Below are 19297 nucleotides of genomic sequence, written 5' to 3'. Positions count from 1 at the left end.
CATTTATGATACATTACTATGTAATTGGAAAAAAAGGTAATAACCGTAGTTGGTTTATGTGGTGTATAAAAAATATTCTTATACCCAATTGGTATTTATTGCGTGTACTGTAAAACATAAGATTTTAATTCAACAATAAATTTTTATAAGAATCTAACGGATAAGCATAGAAAGATATTATTATTCTAGATTAGAATTAGTTTTTTTTTTACATTTTTTAAAATAAAGTTACACAATCAAAAGATCTCGATCCTCCTGTGCGTCTCTTCGTACATTAACACGAATGTGGCGGCAAACATGGCCACATGCCTCCATGATTGGCGCCAATGTGGCCGCCATAAAAGACTGTACTAGTGTCCGTAAAGACGCCCAGTAAATCTTGAAGCATCTCAGGCATGGAGTCGTGCACCAGATTTGCTAGAAAAATTATTTTAAGTAATGAATTATTCTTTTAGATAAAAACTATATTTCGAGATATAATTTGCAAAATATTTTAAAATCTATAAATACTATATTAGACATTTTTTTACCGACTTCAAAAAAGGAGGAGGTTACTCAATTCGATCGTAAATACCTTTATATATATTTGGATATTTTTGTCGTTTATGAACCGATTTTGATAATTCTTTTTTTGGTGGAAAGGAGATATCCCAACGGTGGTAAAATGATAAGAAAACCAGGATCTGATGATGGAATCTCATAGATAATGAGGGGAACCTCGAAAATCGTAGTGACGAATACTGCGTTTGTTAATTTTTTCGTCTACTTGAATCGGTGAAGTCGGTTTTTTTCGTTTGCTAGCAAACACGATTATTATATTATTAAGTACTTGATGTTCATCTTGGAAATTAATGGTTTTTTATCCAGCCCTTTTTAGATTATTATTTTTTAATAGAAGCTTTATTCATACATCGAATATGTCCCCTACCTATTACCCCTTAGTTCACATAAACATAAACACGAGTCATTTTAATTCTTAATATTATATAATTATAATTAATAATAAGTAAATAACTAATAAACAATAACTAAACATTTTTCTATCAAATACGACCATTTTTGCGGGCAAAATCAAACTAGAATTACAAAAGCTTTAAATAATAATTAAAAATATAAAAATAATAAATAAACTATACTGTAATATAATACTACTTTCTGTTTAGCAAAAATGTGTTGTCAAGTCATTATAGTTATTTTTTTATTTACATAATAGTTAAAAAACGTTTGTAAATATCTGTCTGTTCACCTGTCTCTGGAACGGCTTAAATAAGTTAAAGGAGGTCACATCAAATACTTGTTCATCACGCCGTAAAAAAAATGTATATCCAGATCGAATCTCCAGCGCAAACGAAGTATCGGGTACAGCTAGTATACAATATATTTTATAATTACAATATATAAAACATAGTTACGTACCTCAAAAGCCAGACAAGCAAAGCCACAGCCCAACAGCAAGGCACAAGGAGGAGCGGCTAACACAGCTAGCAAAGTGTAGCACCAATTCCTAGCGTACTTGAAACAAATGTGGCTGAGACGCCACGCGCACTCCGGACTTCTGGCGCCTTCTGGTTCGCCTACGATGTCATCCCATACTATCTGTTATTACAAGGGATATAAGAAAAACATGTATTTAGAAATAAAATTGATATTAAGAGTAATAAAGTCAAGTGACTGTTGGATTTTTGAAAAAAAAACGGTAAAATTATCCTAAAAGTTATCCGTTCACCAGGTAAAAGGTAAAAGTTTATGGAACTAAAAATTTCTTGTTAAAATGACTGATATCGTCAAATGCCTGTAATATCCCACTGCTGGACATAGGTCTTCTTCTCAATGTAGGAGAAGGATTGGAGCTTGATCCACTACTCTGCTCCACTGCGGGTTGTCGGATATATTCCCTACTATGAGTGTAGGTCAGGTAGGTATTTATAATAACAACCAGGACTTAACGCTTAACGTGCTCTCCGATGCATAGTGGGAAGACCCACAAGGACAGACATTCAAACCGGTAACAAATATTTGTATAAATACAAATATCCATCCCGAGCGGGAATCGAATCCGCAACCACCGTTTTTAGGCGCCTACACACCAGAGTGTTTGTTGTGAAATTCATAGTTTAGATATTTTCAAAATTTAGAAATTCATAATAGATTAAGATTGAAGTGCGAAATATAATGGGGAATTTAAATAAAATAAAAAAAAATAGTGTATTATATGACCCACTTAAAGTTTCGATTCATAAATAAAAAAAAGTGTGCTTTAGACCACAGGACTGAAGTAAAACTTCTTAAGCTTCATCCAGTGATCAAAATTAGCTGGGGAATCCAAATGAAGGGCAAAGATTTCTCACAAAAGAAAAAGGGATTGCTTTTTTTTTACTTTTGTCATTTCTGAAGTGAAAATTCTATAGGCACGTATGATAGTTTTTTGAAAAGTTTTTTCCCGTGAAGCACGAGATTAAGTGACATAGCGGATAATATTTTACTAGTTTTTGCTTACACGCGTTAGGGGCCTCTGTAGCCCTAGCCTAGCCTAGCTGTATGTAGCTGATATGGCTAATACGGTGGTAGCTAGGCCCCTGGCTCCATCTAAATTATACCTTTTTCTCAAATTCCGTTCGCCGATCACACTTTCCGTTACGCTCTCGTCACGCATTCACCAGCTTACTTCCTAAGTCAAGCGTGCGTCAAGAAGTTTTACTTCAAAAAGGCACCAAAATACTTTTAAGTTGATAACAATTTTGTTAATTGATTAAATTAACAATTCATCGCGGCTCATACTCATACGTCATGTTCAAGACAATTTTTTACTGCTATTAATTAATATATTTTTAGCTGACATTACAATTATAGAATTTCTTATACCAAAGCTATTTACATAAAATTGTATTAATAAATTTATATTTTAGTAACTTACAAAAGGTTAAATCTGATAAAATTCGTCTGAATTCTGAAACAAGTTCTTTATCGCCACACCCTCTAATAATACAAGGTATAGAAACACAAGGCGCCGGTCAGCGGTCACGCGATGACGTTTTATTTAATTTTCCTTTCTTTATTAGCTCGCTTTTACATTTTTGGATACCGTGCGAAAACTGAGTCAGTTTAAAAATTAAATACTTTATTATTTTTTGAAGTTATAGTTCTTTGGGTGCGTTAGAGATAAGTTATTAGAGTAAATTTATACGATGCGCGCGCACACCGTCACGACCAACGGCCGCTATTTAGATGAGAATCTTGCACCGAATCCTATTTCAGGCATCCGGAAACATAAACAAATACAAACACCCAGACAGCAAATATATGACCATATCTGTCATAACCAGAAACCCATAACTACAAGCACATCAGCAGTTTACTGTATGTATGTGTATTCTCATCTATTGTGTACAGAACCATAATGGAAATGTCAAGTCACACTACCCATTCGTATTGTTTACGCAGTAGCGCTGTCAGGTGTGACAGTCTGATTTATGCGGGAAGCCGGGTTGATTGCTTACACGTCACGGCGATATTGTTACTTTGATATTTAATATAAAAATGACGCTATTGTGATCGCTATTACGCTTTATCGATGCTTATTTACTTAAAACATAAAGCAAAGAGGTTGGAGGTGCCAACCTCCAACAGTTGGACAACCGTGGACACAGCATTTTGCAATTGCACTATCGTTTGTTAAACTGAGTGAATTTTTACTATTCTAAAATTTTATGCTTAAATATTGTTAGGATTTTTTTTTTTTTTATATAAAAACAAACTCGAAATGGGTCTATGGGACTAACATATTTTTGATTTTTCCTAGCAAAACTTACTAAGATTTGTATGAAAACACGCTCAAATATACCTATCCGACCTTAGCGGTGTCTAAAATTACTCATGCTCCAAGAAATAGCTCTGAAAAGAATGGAAATGGTGGGTGTCGTAAGAGGCGACTAAGGGATAACACAGTTCCACTACCACCTTGGAACTTAAGAAGCCGACCGATGGCGGGATAACCATCCAACTGCTGGCTTTGAAATACACAGGTCGAAGACGGGCAGCAGCGTCTTCGGTGCGACAAAGCCAGTACTGCGGTCACCAACCCGCCTGCCCAGCGTGGTGACTATGGGCACAACACATGAGTTCACGTTATTTTTGGCGTAAACTTGTGGAGGCCTATGTCCAGCAGTGGACTGTATAGGCTGTAATGTGTATGTAATGTAAGAAATGGCTCATAGAACGTAGATAAACGTCAAACCCAATACCTAATTTACAGTTAGTGATATGTGAGTAAAAAGTTTAAATGTCTCTACAAACCTTAAAAAACGCGTGTGCTTTACACCACACGACTGAAGTAAAAATTATGAAACGTAACTCTCTCTCTTTCTATCTCCACTAACTTATATCTCCCTCTCAACTTCCGTCCGCCTCAGCTGATCACACTTCTCGTAACGCTTTATTCACACATTCACCAGCTGGCTCCCGTGCATAAAGAAGGTTTACTTCAAAAATGTGTCATTTGTATATACGAAATGCGGTAAATATGTTTTAAATATTTAACCCTAAAGCGATAACGCATAGGGAAGCGCCATGTAGGTATTATATAGAATATAGAATTCAAAGATACGACCTCACTACACTTTTAATTGACCTTTTGTTCATTGATATAGTTCAAGATTTTATTTTACTTAGTGTAAATATTGTTTCGATGGAATGCTGGTCAAGGTTGAATTTTATATTCGAAATATTTTATTTAATTTTTTAGCTTTGGTTTTATGTAAATTCATTTAGTAGATTGCTATATGTACGGTCTTAACTGGAATATCTACCATAACTACATACCCATTACAAGTAATCAGAAGAGTCAGAACTCAGAAGTAGATTACGAACAAAAATGTATTATTTTGAATGGGTCAGCAATTATCAAACAGAAAAAGCAACTTTCTAATTCGATATTATAACTTTTAAATATCTTCAGAATAGTTTTCTAATGCTAATATATAAAAGAAAAAAATTCTGTTCCAAGATCAATTGTTATCATCCAACTGTTATCGTAACCTTCACTACGCCCAAAGGCATTTTAACGTGTTAGGGCAGCAAGAGGTCGAATGTGTGCTTTGTTATATTGGTACAGTAATTTCCCCATCAATACTGACGGGTTAGCTACAGCAAATGTCAGAATACAGCGGCGTTTTAATGTTGTGAGCAAAAAACCCGCTATCGGAAATCTATGACGCTTACATGACGAACGGAATTAAAATCGTATCTAACTATATTTTTTAATTATATTTCTTTCGAAAAAAATATTACAGAATGTAAGAAGAAATACAATGCATGTAAATATCATGTCACACACACACACATACAAAACGAAGTAAATGTAACATAACACAAATTAACATGTGGTTTTAGTAAATACTTTGATGTTTATTTCGAAAAAAAAAAAACATCAGAAAATTCAAAATATTAAACGGAAAGTGAACATCGTAATTGTTCAGATCCCCCAATTCTTAAGGGATCTAATACATTACTCACATACTGCACTGAACTAAGGTAAGAGCGGCCTCTTAATGTTCCGCTACTGGCCTTTCTTCCATATAGGAGAAGGTAGCTTGCAAACTGCAAAGCCTACACCGACACGTTTATAATTTAACTGTTCGTAATCAAAACGAATCGTTTTTTTTTTAAATATTGGAAACGATCTAAAGTACAATTGGTTGGTCACATAAATCATTGTTCATTCATATACGGTATTGTAATTTTCGTTACATTTTACAAAAAATCCTGATCGTCGAATTAACTGAGGGTAGAGCAGGATAATGGAGCAGCCCGACTGGAATAGTAACTCGACCTTACAGAAGATCACAGCTAAATAAGACTAATTTTAAGCAGTATTGTGTCCTGTGGTGAGGAAGGTGAAGGGAAGTTGAAGGGAATTGGGGATAAGTCGGCAACGCGCTTGCGATGCTTCTGGTCTTGCAGAGGTCTATAAGCTAAATACAACCCAATTTTAAGTAAAAGAAGTATAAAAAGAGTACTAAAGTAGCCTGTAATCAATTACCGATTCTTTTAACCGATTTAAAAAAAGGAGAAATTTCTCAATTCCACTGTATTTTTCATGTGTACTTTTTACTGGATGTACTGATATTGATCATTCTTAATTATCGAAAACTGGTGCTTGTCGTCATGTAGTCTAATTTTAATCCAGATCTTAACAATTTTTTCATCTACCTACGTTGTATTACTTATCGTTGTAACTAAATTCGCTTTATTTCTTCATTTTTTTTTCTTCATATCACTAGGTCAGTAAACAAGTTTACGGCTCACCTGATTACCGTAGCCTATAGACGCCTGCAACACCAAAAGCATCGCAAGCTCGTTGGCGACCCAATCCCCAATCACCCCAGGAGCTCTGGTCACCTTACTCACCAACAGGAACACAAAACTGCTTGAAAACAGTATTATTTAGCTGCGATCTTCTGTAAGGTCGAGGTATTACCCCACTAATTTGCGAGCGAACACAATTATATGGCAGCTTACCTGTATATGCTGGTTTAAGTTATTAGGATCACGATCCTCCAGATCCTCCCGTACTGCGCTGTCTGGCTTCATCCCTGGAGGTGTCACCCTGACCCGGTGTTTATCCCCTAAGGACACCGGGGTCAGAGCCGGCGGCGCGGAATTCGGTTCCGGTATTTCCGGTAACAGCTTGACGGTTTTTTGACGTGATTGTTAAAAATATTAGTTTTTAGTACCTACTGGTCCTTGCCCTATATTATTTACATTATTTTATTAATAAATAAAGTCTCAGTTTTGATTTGTTTTAATATTTTTATTCAATTTAAAAGTTATGTAGTACTTTTTAAATGCAATTGTTGTTAGGAATAATTCCTATTGGCAAACTACTCCTTCAAAATTACAATTCGTAACATTGTATGAGCTTTGAATGAAACGTATACACAGTGTAAGCTTCCGAAGCTACTGAATAGTGCCTAAAGCCTTCAAGTTTTCATGACTCCTTTGCGCATGCTTGTATTAAACAATTAGTAAAACATTCCTGAAATGCTTTGCATTGCCTAAAATCTTTATAACTTTAAAAATATTGTCCAAATATAAACAGCAATGAATACACTTCAAGCAGTATATTCAATCATATTATGTTTTGTAAGAAAGTGAATAAAAGTTTAGTTTTTTATTTTCTTTTTATAATTTCATAGTCGGGAAGTAATTTAAGGCTGCTATTTCTTTGTTCACGTGGTTGCTATATTTGCATAAAATAGTTATTACGTTTTTATGCGCTTTGTAAATTATATAATTATAAGTTAATAAAATTTATATTTTCATGTTTTTGTCGAGTACTTTCTAGAATTTATCCTTTATAAATTTCAAGACTTACGGTAATAGTATATGTTACAAATTTCAGAGATAATTAGAAATAAAATATTACCTAAACAAGCAATACGTAATTTAAATTATAATATTTTTTTTTTAATAAGTAGTAATTGATAATTTATAAGAATAATAAACTTTAATTAAATAATTTCACTAAAAAAAAATCGTAAACAAGTATAAAGAAAGAATGATTAACAAGCGCAAAGATTGCTTTAATCGCTTTATTAAAATAAAAATTAGTACAATTTTCTCCAGACACGACGTTTCATGCTGCAGCTAAACTGATTTTTCATACATGTATGCGGATTCCTACATTGCAAATTTCATCCAAATCTATAGAGGCGCTTTCAAGAATTATAAATATATATATTTATAAATATACTAGCTGACCCCGCAAACGTTTCTTTGCCATATATGATACTAAATCGCTTAATCCCCCCTTATAACTTAGGGGTATGAAAAATAAATGTTGGCCGATTCTCAGACCTACCCGATATGCCCACAAAATTTTATTAAAATCGGTCGAATCGTTTCGGAGGAGTTCAATGTTTAACACCATGACACGAGAATTCTATATATTAGAAGAAGATAACTTATATCAAATTATAGGATAAGTTGGTAAAAATTAAACAAACAAAATAAAATACCAATGTTTATTACAATAAAATAATCGACATCTAAACAAATTTACATGCACCATTCGATGTGTATTTACAGTACTTAATATTAATGAATATAGCGTTCCATTAATTTTACAGTAATCATTAATATATTAGAATAATACTTAAATTTATATTATATTCTGTTAATACGAGCACGTTAGACCATGATTTCTTTCTGTCACTAGCAAGGATAATGTTTTTTAATGAAGTCTATGTTACCAGCACTATTTATTTCTTCAATAGTAAAATAAAATTAATTAGTGATTACCACACTAGGATTCCTTGTGTGAAATTCAATGTTAAATGTCAAAAAATACATTTAAAAAAAATCTTCACTATATAATGTTTAAAATTATTTTTTATATTTTTGTTACATTTAAAAATACATTATTTAAATTGAGCATTATACAATTATTTTACTTTTTTTATTAATAAATATAAAGACAACGCTGAATATGGCCAGTGATGTTACAAATTGCAAATATACATGGTGTAGACATTTTTATTGTACAGATTATTTTATGCTAGTCACTATGAAACTATATAGAACCACGTTATGAGTATTTACGGACATTAAAAGTTATTAATATATTAAATACCTCAAAGGTCTGTTTTTCAATTGCTGATAAAGTTATCTGACTTATAACGGTATCCAACAGATAAAAGTTAATTATGAATTTTATTATTTTTCTTTTTCACAATGAAATTCCTATAACATATTTTCATTTTTTTATAGAAGAGGGGGCAAACGGACAGTTGAGTCACCTGGTGGTAAGTGAAAACAACATCCATAGACACCCGCAACATCAGAGGATTAGCAGGTGCGTTACGTTAATACTTTGTAAATCCAAAAAAAAATCTTTGTTGAAACAAAACAGGCCCTGAGAGCCTTTTACACATCCTGTCGATAAAGCCTTACCAGAAACTTATGTACGAGATAAACTTTACCAGTAAGTGAAACAGGTTAGTAGTAAGTAATCGTAGTTCTTCATTGATTTTGCTTTGTGTAAACATTTCTTTTATATTTGTAAAGGCGTGTACATAGAAGTAATCGATGTATGACCATTAGGCACAGAGCCGTTAACCTACTTACGACCTCGCCCTTATGGGGACCCCATACCCCGTCCCCGGACCCCGTCCATCCATTTATATTATAAATGTGAAAGTTTGGATTGATTTTTGTTACTCTTTCACATAATAAAATACATTTAAATTGAAACTTGGTATGTAGATAACTGGAGATTTAGAACAACATATGAATCCTATTTTATCCCGATATTTCATGGGATTGGATGTAAGTTAGGCAAAACCGCGCGGGGCAACTAGTTTTTAATATCCATTTTATTAATCACATATAACAATACCTTCATTTTAAAACCAACTCAATAGTAGTATTCAGAAGACGCTGAAAATAACAGTTTTATGATATTATTATACACAGTATTACACTTATTGTTAGCGAAATTTGAATTTCGTGAATTATTGCAATGGATAAACGATTATTGATTTTTACTCTGTTGTTATATATAAGTGTTATCCAAACACTTTATGACATAATTTTCACTGTTATTAGAAAGTTATAAAACTGTAATTTTTTATATATTTTGCGTTATTTAAAAACACGTAGTCAGTTGGTTTTCAAATTAAGGTATTGGTGCAGACACAGTATTGCTGAAATAGTTTTTTCATGCATATTTAATATATAATTTTTCATATGGTGTAACATATCAAACGGTATAAAGTTACTTAACGAATAATTTAAATATACTAGCACCTTCCTTAGGTCTAGAAGTTAGTAAGAATACAGTTAACCCTAGATTAAAGCTTCGATATTACGCTTACGAACGGAAGACTATTGCAACGAGATTACCTACAAGTCTTATAATTAAAATACTATAAAAGAAATTCGTAAATAACTAAATGGTGATGTGGAGATTCAGTTATTTTTTTGAGTGTTTTTGTTCATATAAAGGACGCATCCGCTCCGCTCGACGGTTGATTAACGAATGGCTAAAGTTGATCGCGCGGGACCGGAAGGCCGTAATGTTGGTACTATGACAGGTTCAACTGCATCCTCTTCTTTTGTTGTTTCCCTATTAATATTTATATAATAATAAAATATTAATATTAAAAAAGGCACAATTAAAAAACAAGTAATTATTTATTTAAAATAGTTTTTTTTTAAGAGTAACTGCGGAGTTTCTTTCCGATTCTCTGCAGAATCTACGTTCCGAATTGGAATTCACTTTGAACTATGCTTAAATTATTAAAACTTTTGAAGCTTAAATAAAGTAGTTTTTTTTTTTATTTTGATTAATAATTTAAATAATGTAATAATTTCTATAATTTCATGCAATCAAACGTATTTATTTCCATTAAGTAATTGCAAAGCGTTTAAGAAATGATATTTCGTTTGTTAGTTTCAATAAGCTTTTGACGATCAATGGCGCTGTTAAAAGCGTTTACTAGTACTTTAGTAGATTGATTTACTATTTTATACTTTATTTTCATGCAAATCCATTATTCGGAATTAATTTCCTGCTTATTTTATCATGCAATATAAATATAAAACATACAGACAATAAAAACAGTTTAACAATTTTGACATTTGTTTTTTTTTTAAATAATTATTTATACATTATCTGTTACTACAGACATGTTACTTTTTATTCATTGAATAATAAATTATAGGTTCAAAAAACTTTTTTTTAATATTAATTTTTTTCCAGTTACAGTATTTTAAAACAAATATTTTGAAACTTTGCTCATATATCTGATTACGTATCTGTTATATTACCTAAAGCATAATATATTAAATGTATATACAACAAGCTTTAGTAAGCACTCACCGGTTTCATGACGCAAATATATTTAGGACATGCTACTGGCATCACCACCTTAAAAAAATCAACTATTAACTAACTAATTACTACTTTTATCACAACAAAATTTATTTATTTATCTCTTGCCTATATGGATGTGTTCAAAATTACCAAAAAAAAAATACTGTAAATTTCACTTTATCTTCAATAAAAATAAATTTTGTTGTTTCAATAACTACTTATAACGGCTTAAATTAGTGCAAGCAGTTTATTTCGTGCAATTAGTTTATTTCTAAATATTGGGGTAAAATAAATTATAATTAATTTTACAATTATTTTAGATTTTATATAAAAAATTTAATTTACATAAGGCGATTTAATGTAATATAAGGAATTGACCTCTATTCTTTGATTAGTAAAAATACTATAGCACTTATTACATAACGTTTATTTAAAATCACAAATTGTAATCTTGAGTGATTTTTACGATTTTATTTTATTTAATAAATTTTTATTATGCGTATTGCAAACACACAAAAAATTGATATGAATTTCAAATAAATTGAAGTTAAATAAAAACCATATCACTACCAAATTTTCGACATCACATTTGATATAATTATTATTGAATCAAAAATTTGAATTTTAGAAAAAAAAAGTGTGGCGTTATGAAACCACGGTGCAAGTGAGAGTTTAGTGAATAAAAACATTCACATTAATACACAGATCAAAACACACAAATATTGTGGAAAACTTGTACGAATGAGTGAGAATATAAATGCTACACGGTCAGCTTATGCGAGTTATGGGCGCTGCCATGTTGGCCTTGGCTGCTCTGCCATGCGCTTTTCACTTTATCCCTACTTCGCGGTCATCATACAGTCGTGTCGTGCGACATGCGATAGATAAACGAAAAAATTTGGGGCGATAGAATAAAATTTTCACTTTAAAAATATCGATTTATTGATTCGTATTCGGTATGCGCAGCCCTAGTTCGGCTTAATAAGGCGTAGTTACGCCCGGTTTCCGAAAGGCTGATCAAAGCAGAAATTAACAAATCATCTGTCAAATCTCTTGTTAAGCATGAAATGAGTCGCTAAAAGCACGGTTAAACTAATTTGACGGCCGTGTTAAATCTAACAGCCGCTTAGTAGACCTATAGTTTGATAAAGGTAGGGCACAGCAGGAATTTCCTGCTCAAAACCTGGACGAGCCCGACTGGGGTAGTACGTCGACCTTACAGAAGATCACAGCTAAATAATACTGTTTTCGAGCAGTATTGTGTTCCTGTTGGTGAGTAAGGTGACCAGAGCTCTTGATTGAGGATTTGGTCGGGTACGCGCTTGCGATGCTTCTGGTGTCGCAGGCGTCTATAGGCTACGGTAATCGCTTACCATCAGGTGAGCCGTACGCTTGTTTGCCGACCTAGTGATGCGGTGTGCGGTGTGTGTCACCTGACGGCGAGCGGCGCGCGCAGCGAGCGCTCGGAGGCGGAGGAGGGCGCGGGCGAGTGCGCGGCCAGCAGGCGCGGCGCGCGCGGCGTGCGCGGCGAGCGGCCGCGGGCGAACTCGCGCCGGTAGTTGTCGGAGCGCGGGCTGCCGCTGAACGAGCCCTCGCCCGCTGCGGGACACGCCAGCTACACTACAGGCCTCTACAGACCTTTCGGGTCCACGCGCACGCACTCGCTGCTTGCGCATTAGACCACACGACAGAACTCAACTTACGAAACACTTCTCTTTCTACCTTCACTAACTTTAGTTCGCCTCGACCGATCACACTTTTCGTAACGCTCTCGTCACGCATTCACCAGCTTACGCTCCAAGTCAAGTGTGCGTACAGAAGTTCTACTTCAAAAGGCACGTATTAACACATCTCCTTTGTATTGATGTAGGGCAGGAATTGGCTTACTCAAAATCCTTAAACCACACGACAGAACTCAACTTACGAAACGTGCCTCTCTCTCTTTCTACCTTCACTAACTTTCGTTCGCCTCGACCGATCACACTTTTCCTAACTCGTCACGCATTCACCAGCTTACGCCCCAAGTCAACTGTGCGTAAAGAAGTTTCACTTCAAAACGCACATATAAAAACATGCCTTCGTATTTAGGTATAAGGTAAGGCAGGAATTGGCTTACTCAAAATTTGGAGCTCGACTGGGGAAGTCCCGCAATTTTACAGAGAATAGGGTTGCCAATGCTCTTGCAATGCTCCTAGTATTACAGGCGTCGATATGCTACGGTACCCGCTTACCATCAAGAAAACCATGAGCTTGTTTATCCCCTATATGGTCTAAAAAGTGTAAAACCATCAACAGAATCATGAAACGCATCTTAAAATCAACCTAACGATAAGCTAAGAAACACTTCAAATATATTGATTTTGTTTCGATAGTTATAGATTAGTATGACCCATAGACGTCAATCAATCATGCATTCATAACTGATATTATATTACCATCAAAACCTACAGAAGCGTCATTAAGTTCCCTTTTCAATGGTGACCTTTAGTCACTATCTATAGGAATCGTGTAAGTGTGTCACGGTGGCAAGGACGGTATAGGAGCGGCGCACATCCGGCGCACATCGTTAGCATTCACCTCATGTAATCTACTTAGGGTGACTAGAATTCTATAATAAACTGGCCGATTCACGCGGTTTTGCTTGCATCGGTTTGCACAAGCAAAAAAACAACCATTTTTAGTATTTATTCTGTTAAATATTTGGATTACGGTTAGTTACATTTTGAAACAACAAATTCTGTATTATCACAAAATATACGAGTATAATCTATGTGTTATGTTTTCCATGTATTCACATATGTATATAGAATGTATGTATGTGTGTTTGTTTGTGATGTTTGTTACACTTTCACGCAAAAACCACTAGACCGATTTTAATGAAACGTGGTACGCAGATAGTTGGAGACCTAGAATAACACATAGGTTACTTTTTACTTAACGTCTCCACGGGATCGGAAATCACGTGGGTGAAACCGCGTCACGCAGCTAGTAAAACGTAAACATTATAGGTGTACGAGAAAGCGCGCAAACGCGCAATCGGGTGCCTATTACGTGCAGTTGTTTGTATATGTGTCTGTGTGTACGTACTCTAGTGCGTGTAGAGCATGCGGGTGCGTATGTATGTGTGTGTGTGTGTGTGTGTGTGTGTGTGTGTGTGTGTGCGTGTGTGTGAGTGTGTACGTACCGTAGTGCGCGGAAGGCATGCGCGCACAAGCGGGCGGGTGCGCATGCGCGAGCGCCGCCTGCGCCGCCCAGTCGCGGTACACTCGCGCGCCGCTCTCGGTGCGCCACTCGGACAGCTCCACGCTGCGGATCTGGGAGGAATGGCTCACGCGATTAGTTCGAGTCGTGGCCATAGCAAGTACTATGATACAACTATTACTACCACCGCTTTGGTGTAGTGGTGTGTGAAGGCGCCTAAATCACAGACGGTTTGCGGGTTCGATTACCGCTCGGGATGGATATTTTTATTAGTACAAACATTTCTTTTCTATTTGGATATCGGTCAAAGAAAAATTAAAGATAACTGTGTTTACTCAAAAATGACTACAATAACGTCGAGAAATAAATAATAGGACGTAAGTAGTAGTAGAGATAACCTAGAAACTTAAAAGACCTACAATCGAATTGAGAACCTGCTCTTTTTTTGGAAGTCAAGTTCAAATGATGTTCTCTATAAACGAGCTCACCGGTGTGGAGCTCTTGCTCCTGCCGCTGCCCTCGGAGGACGCGGTGCTGTTCCTCTGTCGGCCATCCCTCGCGCGCTCTGCTGCAGGGGACGCGCGGCACGACCCGTCTGGCTCGTCCCGTGTCTTTAAGATATACAACGCTTTACTCATCATCATCACCATCATTACAGCCTATACAGTCCACTGCTGGACATAGGCCTCCACAGGCTTACGCCAAAAATAACGTGAACTCATGTGTTGTGCCCATAGTCACCACGCTGGGCAGGCGGGTTGGTGACCGCAGGGTTGGCTTTGTCGCACCGAAGACGCTGCTGCCCGTCTTCGACCTGTGTATTTCAAAACCAGCAGTTGGATGGTTATGCCGCCACCGGTCTGCTTTTTAAGTTCCAAGGTGGTAGCGGAACTAAGTCATCCCTTAGTCGCCTCTTACGACACCCACGGGAAGAGAGGGGGTGGCTATATTCTTTAGTACCGTAGCCACACAGTACGCTTTACTCATTAATCATTATTGTTACTGGGGTGGGGTCAGTAGGATATATCCTGCTCAAAATCTGGAGCAGCCCGACTGGGGAAGAACATCAACCTTTCAAAAGATTACAGCTAGATAATACGTTATATAGATATCAGAGCAACAGAGGAGTCAGCAATAGGGTTGGCAACGTGCAATGCTCCTAGCTGTAAGCGTCCATAGGTTGCGATATATTCTTACCATCAGGTGGACCGTACGCTTTACAACCCTCATGTTATACGAGTATTAAAAAGTTTAAAGTATTTTACAGTAAAAAATGTATGCTATGTATTAAATTTAGGATTATTAGCAAATGGGTAATGTTCTGTTCCAAAGAATGAAGGTAGTGACTGAGCGTTGTCCAAATTTAATTTTCCGCATTAATAATATATTTAATAAGTCGCAGTTCTTGCAATGAAATGAATCTATATTGACATCCTATTTAAGATATTCAGCAACCAAGGAGACGGTGCAGCTAATGTTAAAAGAATATCGTCACAACTTGCTTCATCGGGAGAACCTTAATGCAATTCTTAATAGAAATAAAGAAAATGGTTGAATGTGAGTTTACCTTATTCTGGTGGGAGGTAGGTGGCATGCTGTTAGCTCCGCTGCTGACCAGCCTCAATTGCTGGCGAATGTTCGCCTTTTCTCTCGCTCTCTTCCTCTGAAATTCTTCTTCAACTCTGAAAAAGATGTAGATATTAATTAGGAAACCTAAATAATTTGTGAATATGAATATTAGACAATAATTGGTTGTAAACTTTGAGATTTAATGCTACATATTAATTATAAAACTGCATTGCACCTAATAGCCCTTTCATTTATTTTAGAAAGAGTGACGCATAGTTTATGAGTGTTTTAGAGTGATACGAGTGTTTTTGCATCACAGACTCTAGCGCAAACGTATTTATCACTCCCATAAGACGTCTGTCAGTGGTTGCTATTGAAAATATAAGATTACTAGCTGACCCGGCGAACTTCGTATCGCCTAACAGTGACTTTTAAGTATTATCACAAATCTTTTGTATGGGAGTATAGAAAAGTGTTGTTTTTAGACTTTTTCAGGAAATTTAAAATTTTTTTTTTGTAGAATTTTTCTCTCCGTAAAAACCATCCTCGTACTTCAAGGAATATTTAAAAAAAAGAATTAGCGAAATCGGTCCAACCGTTTTCGAGTTTTGCGCTTAGCAACACATTCAGCGACTCATTTTTATATTATAGAATTGTTCTGAAAACGATATAGACTCATATATTTAACCAATATAAAAATAAAGAGCCTCTAATCAAAGTAATATAATAATTCATTTTGGAATTCAATAAAGAAATATTTTTAAAATATATTCTTTTTGCTTTTCATAACACTGAATATTCAATATACATCTGTATAAAGTAACATAGATTCGACATACCAGTCTAATTCTAAAGGTTTTCAGCTGTATCAACATTAGCGTAGGTGATACACTTATATATATACAATAACTATTATTATAAATTGAAAACAACAACTGCTAACAAAATACATATAATTATTATCGATTAATTGTACGTATTGATAGCTTTCACGTGATAAACATTTATACTTGTAATAATTTTTAAACCAATTGTAACCGAATGAAGTAGCGTTACTTTATTGTTAACATCTACAGCTAAATGTAAAGGCAAATACAGTCGAAAATTTTATCGACTTTGCGTTATAAATCTGCTTCGTAATTCTGTGTGATTAATTCAAAAAGCCGATTGTTATAATAAATACTTTCATATTTACTATCATTCTGGCAATAATATCAATAGGATCTTTTTCATACATGGGGAAAGAGGCCTATGCCCAACAGTGGGATATTAAAAGCTGAAGCAAATACCAATAACAAGCATAAATTAATGTATTTTTGTATAATTTCTATTAAACCTTCCTTTTATATTAAAATAGGCTTGCGACTATTTCACCTGATGTTAAATGCAAATGCGGTCTAGGATGGAGCACGCTTACCTATAAGTAGCCTATTCACTCGCTACTTAATATATTTTACCTACCTACGGTTAATTCAAATCCAGGTGACAATGTTGAGTATTCAAGTCCTAAATTGGCCTATATCTTACATTCGGCGGTAAAAAAATAACACACCTGAGTGCTTAATAAGAAATCTGAGACAATTATCGTTATTTATCAAGATCCAATTTAAAGCTCATGTGTGTGTGTTCATGAGCTTTAAATTCACAACACAATGACACAAACACATGAGTTCACGTTATTTTTGGCGTAAACTTGTGGAGGCCTATGTCCAGCAGTGGGCTGTATAATAGGCTGTAATGATGATGATGAACTTAAAGCAGTTTGAAGTAGCTTGGAGCAGCTTAGTGAAATAATATCAAGCTTTTATTATCTACATAGCGACATTTTGATAATTACAAGCTATTATAGTAGACGACGCGTTGGCGTAACAGTCACAGCACTGGTTTGTGGCTGTTGCACTAGCGGTTGCGGGTTCGATCCCCGCCACATGACAAACATTTAGCCATACAGATGTTTGCCGTGGTCTGGGTGTTTGTGCAGTCCTTGTGGGTCTCCCCACGGTACCTCGGAGAGCATGTTAAGCCGTCGGACTCGGTTGGTATCATGTACACCAGATAGCGATCGTTACTCATAGTAGGGAATATACCCGCCAACCCGCATTGGAGCAGGACGTCCTACGTGGAGAAAGAGGCATATGCCCAGCAGTGGCATGTCACAGACAAGATCGCGAGAGTGTAGCTGCGCTATATCCACGAAGCCTCACCTCCTCATGGCCTCCAGTTCGGTCCGCCTCTGTTGCTCCTTGAGATCCGCCTCTCGGGACAGCTTCTCAGCCAGTCGCCGCCTCTCCAATTGTCTCACTGTCGACTGGAATGTGAACCGTTTTCCGCGACCCGGGTTTGTGTTTCGCTGGAAAGAGTGAAAGATACATTTGATTTTGTTTGTTATAGCCACGTTGTTGACAGTTTGATATATGATGGGAAGATTGTATTTGCATTTCAAGTAATTGGTTAGGTCTCGTTACTCATAGCGTGCTATAATATAGCCTAAGTGTAACCTTTTTATAAATAGTCTTTTTGAAATTAGATGTTTTAAATATAGATATAAAGACAGTTTTAAATTTTGGCTTTGTTTTTCTACTTCAAACAAGCAATGTTGTGTTATATATAGATACAGTTGAATAAATACTAGGGATTCACACATAGTTCTATCGACCACCAATGAGAAAGAAACATGTAGATAAACCATTATTTTTTCTTACAATTGAATCTAGTTCAGAAATCTTAAATGTTACCACAATAACTTGAACACAATCGAATAAGTTAACAATAACAAATTACACATCCATTTATATTTTAAGAGCGTGACAAACGATGGCTAAATTGCAGTAATATACACATGAGCCCGAATAACTATGACCATTACAAGGTTGACCTAGAATAGTATATCGTTGAAGCATGCAACAGCAGACTGTAACAAAGAGGTCGTTTATAGTGCTTAGTGCACTTTAGGTAATGTTGTGACTCACGGGTATTCGTATTTTTATTAAAATGTAACATTTTTTCAATGTGTGCTTTTTCATTATTCATTTAATTATCATTAATGTTTGGCAGGATGATGATTTTTCTTATAGCTTATTAAGTTTAACGATTTAATTATCTGTTATTATTAGAACGAATAAAACAGTAGGCTTTAGCCACAATGCTTAAGCATTAAGTTAATCGATTTAGTTTTTTTTTTTTAATAGTTTGTCTTTCGAAATTTATTGATTGTCAATGGATGGTCATGAATGCCGTAAGGTATGTTTTATATTATACCGCTATCCAAAATAATTATCAATATTTTTTTTTAAGTTATGTTTCCTAACTGAAATATATATTTTATAATCTAAAAGATTATAAAATATATATTTTAGTTTAGTATAATTTAATAAAATAAAATTTTACCTTGGTTCAGTTTATTTGATTTCATGTAATTTTAACTGTTACTTTAAATAATACATCTACTTAGTTTAAAAATATGAAAGATATGGTTCAACTGCGTTAAGTTCGTTGAATTATTCAAGTGAATAGTAATACTAAATACAAGTTAACTCCAATTAAAACATTTAATTATATAAAGAAATATTTATGCAAAATTAAGGAAGAAAACTGTAATTAATTGAATATATATTTTTTATCGGTGCTAAACTTGAAGCAAATGTATAAAAAATA

General features: G+C 35.0%; 2 protein-coding genes and 1 long non-coding RNA gene across 3 annotated transcripts in view; all 3 read right to left on the bottom strand.

Annotated features, from left to right (window-relative positions):
* Positions 1-228: 228 nt before the first annotated feature.
* LOC123668363 (caveolin-3-like) lies at positions 229-6708 on the bottom strand (the record flags this gene model as incomplete). Its single annotated transcript, XM_045602400.1, has 3 exons — positions 229-417; positions 1417-1596; positions 6517-6708. Coding segments are annotated over 3 exons (561 nt in total), but the record flags the coding sequence as incomplete, so codon positions are not given.
* Positions 6709-7575: 867 nt separating this feature from the next.
* LOC123654880 lies at positions 7576-8749 on the bottom strand. The gene is made up of 2 exons (XR_006743286.1): positions 7962-8749; positions 7576-7753 (listed from the first exon to the last, which is right to left on the bottom strand). It is a non-coding gene; the product is annotated as an uncharacterized LOC123654880 (long non-coding RNA).
* A 114-nt stretch (positions 8750-8863) lies between these two features.
* Positions 8864-19297, bottom strand: part of LOC123667346 (serine/threonine-protein kinase CST20-like) — a 54112-nt gene continuing 43678 nt past the window's right edge. The window contains exons 13-18 of the mRNA XM_045601520.1: positions 17848-17993; positions 15642-15756; positions 14563-14685; positions 14034-14187; positions 12307-12463; positions 8864-10123 (exon numbers count right to left, since the gene is read on the bottom strand). Coding sequence (XP_045457476.1) covers positions 10030-10123; positions 12307-12463; positions 14034-14187; positions 14563-14685; positions 15642-15756; positions 17848-17993 — 789 coding nt within the window. The 3' untranslated portion in view covers positions 8864-10029. The remainder of the gene's footprint in view (positions 10124-12306; positions 12464-14033; positions 14188-14562; positions 14686-15641; positions 15757-17847; positions 17994-19297) is intronic.

This window comes from Melitaea cinxia, chromosome 1, assembly GCF_905220565.1.
Source record: "Melitaea cinxia chromosome 1, ilMelCinx1.1, whole genome shotgun sequence".
Lineage (NCBI taxonomy): Eukaryota > Metazoa > Arthropoda > Insecta > Lepidoptera > Nymphalidae > Melitaea > Melitaea cinxia.
The sequence above is the reverse complement of the archived record's forward strand: the minus strand, read 5'-3'. Positions and strand labels throughout refer to the sequence as shown.